Source organism: Asparagus officinalis, chromosome 3 (genome assembly GCF_001876935.1).
Source record: "Asparagus officinalis chromosome 3, Aspof.V1, whole genome shotgun sequence".
Lineage (NCBI taxonomy): Eukaryota > Viridiplantae > Streptophyta > Magnoliopsida > Asparagales > Asparagaceae > Asparagus > Asparagus officinalis.
The window spans coordinates 39,968,126-39,972,540 of NC_033796.1; the positions used below are offsets into that span (position 1 = coordinate 39,968,126).

Genomic DNA, 4,415 nt, shown 5'->3' on the forward strand with positions numbered 1-4,415 from the left:
CTAAATTCCCAAATATCTCAAATTATAGTTCTATTCTCTAATTCAGCTCTATTCTGGGGTCAAGACAAAGGCCTAAGTGCCTAGATGAAGGGCAGAGCTCGGAGGCACCTCAAAGTCCTCCGGAACAGCCATGATCTGGGCTGGAAGATTACTCAGCCATGTCCATGGTGTGTCGGGTGCATACCCGTACCCAAAACGTGTCGAACAAGGGTACGGGGGTTGCAGGACTTGAAGGGGTAACGAAGATTATCTGCCATGAAGCAAATGATTTTCGGTTTTAGTGTAAAGAAAGATTGCCAAAATCATGGAAGTCAATTAAGGAAGACTGCTAGTAAATGTTGAAGTGATTAAGTAATCTATATAAGAAAAAACTCAACCCCGTTTCAAATCAATGCTCCCATGTTATCTATCCTACTTTCCTTTGTCGTGTTAATATTTGCTGCCTATTTCCCTCATGCTCCTCCTCATCTTCTTTCTCTATTAAATTGATACCCAACATGCTATATAGCCTATTGTGTTTCCTTCCAATCTATTCCACATGCTTCGTTGTATCTTTCTTCATAAATGTGCAAACTGAAAGTGCACTCGGAAATCTAAATAATGTCTTACCTTCAAGATCTTGGGCCCCCAAGTAAATCATAGTGATGTTGACTTGATTAGGCATATCAGTGTTTGTTTTATGTGCTCTATCCAATAATGCAACTATCTAGAATTTTGACAAAAGAATTCAAAAAATGACATGTATTTCCTAATTACATTTGATACAAGATTTAGCTAATTCCAACTCATCAATCCTGCTATCTCTAAATAACTGGTTTGCACTATGAACATCCATGATAGTTAATACGCTGTTGGAGGCTATTGGAATGCTTGATTTTCAAACTTTAAAATATGCTAAGGAGAAGAATGTGTGAAAACTAAATAAGTCAGGATAAAATATCGAACTAACTCGTGGCATGGGCAGAGGCAAGAGGGAGTTACCGAAAATTGTGAGAAACTGTAATTTACTCAGGGCAAGAAATCACCCTAATTGATATGCTAGAAAATAAAAGTAGCATAATGATTAGTGGAAAATAAATGAAAGAACATACAAACGGTGTAAGCCCTTGCTTGAGAAAGATTGCGGAAGAAACAAACGGAGGATCACTCCTGCGCAATGCATGAAAACAATCAACCTGAAATGCAGGCAAATAGTCAGATAAAAGAATTATATGGGAAAAAATGTATCTCATAAGGAAATCAATACTGCTGCTTCTGATCAAATGAAAATTCAAAAAAAAAAGTATCCATAATCAACTCCCTACCAATGATTCAAAATAGAATTCAGGTATATAAAGAAATATAGACTCCTCTTTGCTGAGAACCAAGATCAGTTCCAGAATCCACATGCATGTTGCATACATTCCTCTTTGCTTCCAACGAGAAAAAAGAGAGATCCGGAACCTTCAATGCACATGAAAATAAGCAAAGCAACCAATGAGTTAAGGTAATATACTTGCAAACAAAGTATAGTGCTGCATGTAATGGCATATCCCTACAAGAAGAAGAATACATGTAAATAGACTCCAAAAATATAATAAACTGGAAGACATAAAAAACAGAATAGATGCTAGGTAACACGCAAGCCGCATTGAAAATGATCTCACTCGTTTCTTCTTTCCTTTGCAAAAGCAGGAGTACATGACGTGACCTTCTAGGGTTGGAAGTTGGAACCCAATATCCCTTTCTGAAGATCTCCTTTTCTTTTCTTTTTTTATTTTTTATCATTTATTTTTTATTTTTTTGAGAGGGTGGGAAAGACCATTAGATGAATGGGTTAAAAATTGTCATTTCACAACTTTCTATTCATATAAGTTTCTTGATGAAAAGATTAAGATGAATGTGGATCGCCAATACGAATGCTCCACCATATAGTTTGGCAGGCGGGAAGAAACTAGTTTATTCTAAGGGAACTACTAAGTGTTATCATATGACACAATGTCAAGTTGTCAAGTGTCAACCATGTTGAAACAGCAAGCACACTATCATACTTTACACAGCTTCAAAGCAATTGCAAACAAGATCATATAAGCCCACAAAATTAGAAGGTATATACACGATATAATGCTTATAAAGCTACATAACAATTACATATTTACGTGTTCATACTTCATAATTTTCTAGCTAGCATGCTAATTAGAGAAGGAAGTTACAATTAGCAAACAAGTAAACTAAATTACTAATTATTGTTTTCTTTTTATATGTTAAACATGAAAAGATGGAGAATGGATTAGCAACTAGCACGAAAGAGTCTATTACATGATGTAAATATGTAATATGTAAATTACTTTAAAAAAACAGAAGAAAGAGTCTATTACATGACGCAGTTGTCAAGCGCACACGAGGCGCGCGAGGCGCGCGCCTCGTGTGCGTGCAGCGCCCCGCCTCTAGTGCGGGGCGCAATTGTTCCAGCCCGCAGCGCCCCGCGCCTGGGGCGTGCCCGGGACGCGCGCCTCGATAACAATGCCGGTGTAAGTAACTTTAAATTTCTATATATCGATTTGAGGTCATACATGTCAATTATATTATGATCATTTAATGTGTATTTTATAAGATTTCTAATAAAAATTTATACGTGCATAATGCACATGATCAAAAGGATAAGAATTTATTGAAAAGTATGAATATCTTTCATGTATCTAAAAATTATTACTGTAACCTGCACATTAATAAGAGGATGAAATTGAGTTTAAATTTCATATAATAGTTTCATTGAGCAGTAGAGGATGTAAATAAAATAAGTTTATTTTAATTATCTTATGCATTTTCTCAGTTGTCACCTGAGGATATTTATATTAGTTTGAACTTTGAAGCAATAAAAACTATTATTACATATCTTTAATTATATGTCATATATATATAATTCTTATTCAAAATATGTCATTACCTATTTGACATTGTGTGGCATTTTTTTTCAATTATATGATTTTTAAAAGGGTTGTGCATGAAATATATAAAATTGAGAAGGAGATGAAATATGTAAAATTGAGAAGGGGATGGAGGGATGAAAATAATGGAACGTTCTAGAGAGATAAAAGAGTGTGTGTGTGTGATGTAACCCACATAAATAAATGATGTTGTTAAATGACCAAACTACCCTTCCTTTTTTCTGAAATAACCTGCCTTTAGTAAATGGAAGGAACACTAATTAATTCCTCCATGTTTTTGTACCCTCACAATGTTTTTTATATAGTAGTATAGATAAGAAATTCAATGAAGTTTTCAGTCAACTTATAAATTTCTATATATCGCATTTGAAGGGTCATACATTCCAATTATTTTAGTTGATCAATTTAATGTGATTTTTTTATAAGATTTCTAATAAAAATTTATACGTGGCATAATGCACATGGATCAAAAGGATAAGAATTATTGAAAAGTATGACATATCTTTCATGTATCTAAAAATTATTACTGTAACCTGCACATTAAATAAGAGGATGAAATTGAGCTTTAATTTCATATAATAGTTTCATGAGCAGTAGAGGATGTAATAAAATAAGTTTATTTTAATTATCTTATGCATTTTCTCAGTTTTCACCTGAGGATATTTATATTAGTTTGAACTTTGAAGCAATAAAAACTATTATTACATATCTTTAATTATATGTCATATATATATAATTCTTATTCAAAATATGTCATTACCTATTTGACATTCTGTGGCATTTTTTTTCAATTATATGATTTTAAAAGGGTTGTGGCTGAAATATATAAAATTGAGAGGAGATGCGAAATATGTAAATTGAGAAGGGGTATGGAGGGATGAAAATAATGGAACGCTTTCTAGAGAGATAAAAGAGTGTGTGTGTGTGATGTAACCCACATAAATAAATGCATGTTGTTAAATGACCAAACTACCCTTCCTTTTTTCTGAAAAACCTGCCTTTAGTAAAATGCGAAGGAACACTATTAATTCCTCCATGTTTTTGTACCCTCACAATGTTTTTCTATATAGTAGTATAGATAAGAAATTCAATGAAGTTTTCAGTCTCAGAAGCTTTATATAATATATATATATGGATATATATATATATATATATATATATTATATATATATATATATATATATATATATGATGAAAAATGGGTATGCTTGGTACCAAGCACAAATTTTATACTGTAGTGAGGTGTCATATTCTCATCCACTCATTCCAATTGCCACCCACTTCCCAACCCGTATGAATGTGGACCCCGATTTTAATGAGCGGAGGAGAGAATATGTCACATCACTACCAAGCATAAAAACTTATGCTTTGGTACCAAGCATATCCATCTCTCTCTCTTCTCTCTCTCTCTCTCTCTCTCTACTCATACTATATAATATATATATATATATATATATATATATATATATATATATATATTAATATATA

At 32.9% G+C, this 4,415-nt stretch overlaps 1 protein-coding gene across 4 annotated transcripts in view; it reads right to left on the reverse strand.

Moving 5' to 3' along the window:
* The window catches only part of LOC109833892 (E3 ubiquitin-protein ligase RKP), a 25,745-nt gene that overhangs the window by 7,620 nt on the left and 13,710 nt on the right, over nt 1-4,415 (reverse strand). For all 4 annotated transcript variants that reach the window (XR_002245374.1, XM_020401745.1, XM_020401744.1 and 1 more), the window contains exons 5-6: nt 1,305-1,443; nt 1,092-1,175 (exon numbers count right to left, since the gene is read on the reverse strand). Coding sequence is in view for 3 of the 4 variants with exons in the window: in XM_020401745.1 (XP_020257334.1) it covers nt 1,092-1,175; nt 1,305-1,443 (223 nt within the window). In the remaining variant the exon portion in view is untranslated. The remainder of the gene's footprint in view (nt 1-1,091; nt 1,176-1,304; nt 1,444-4,415) is intronic.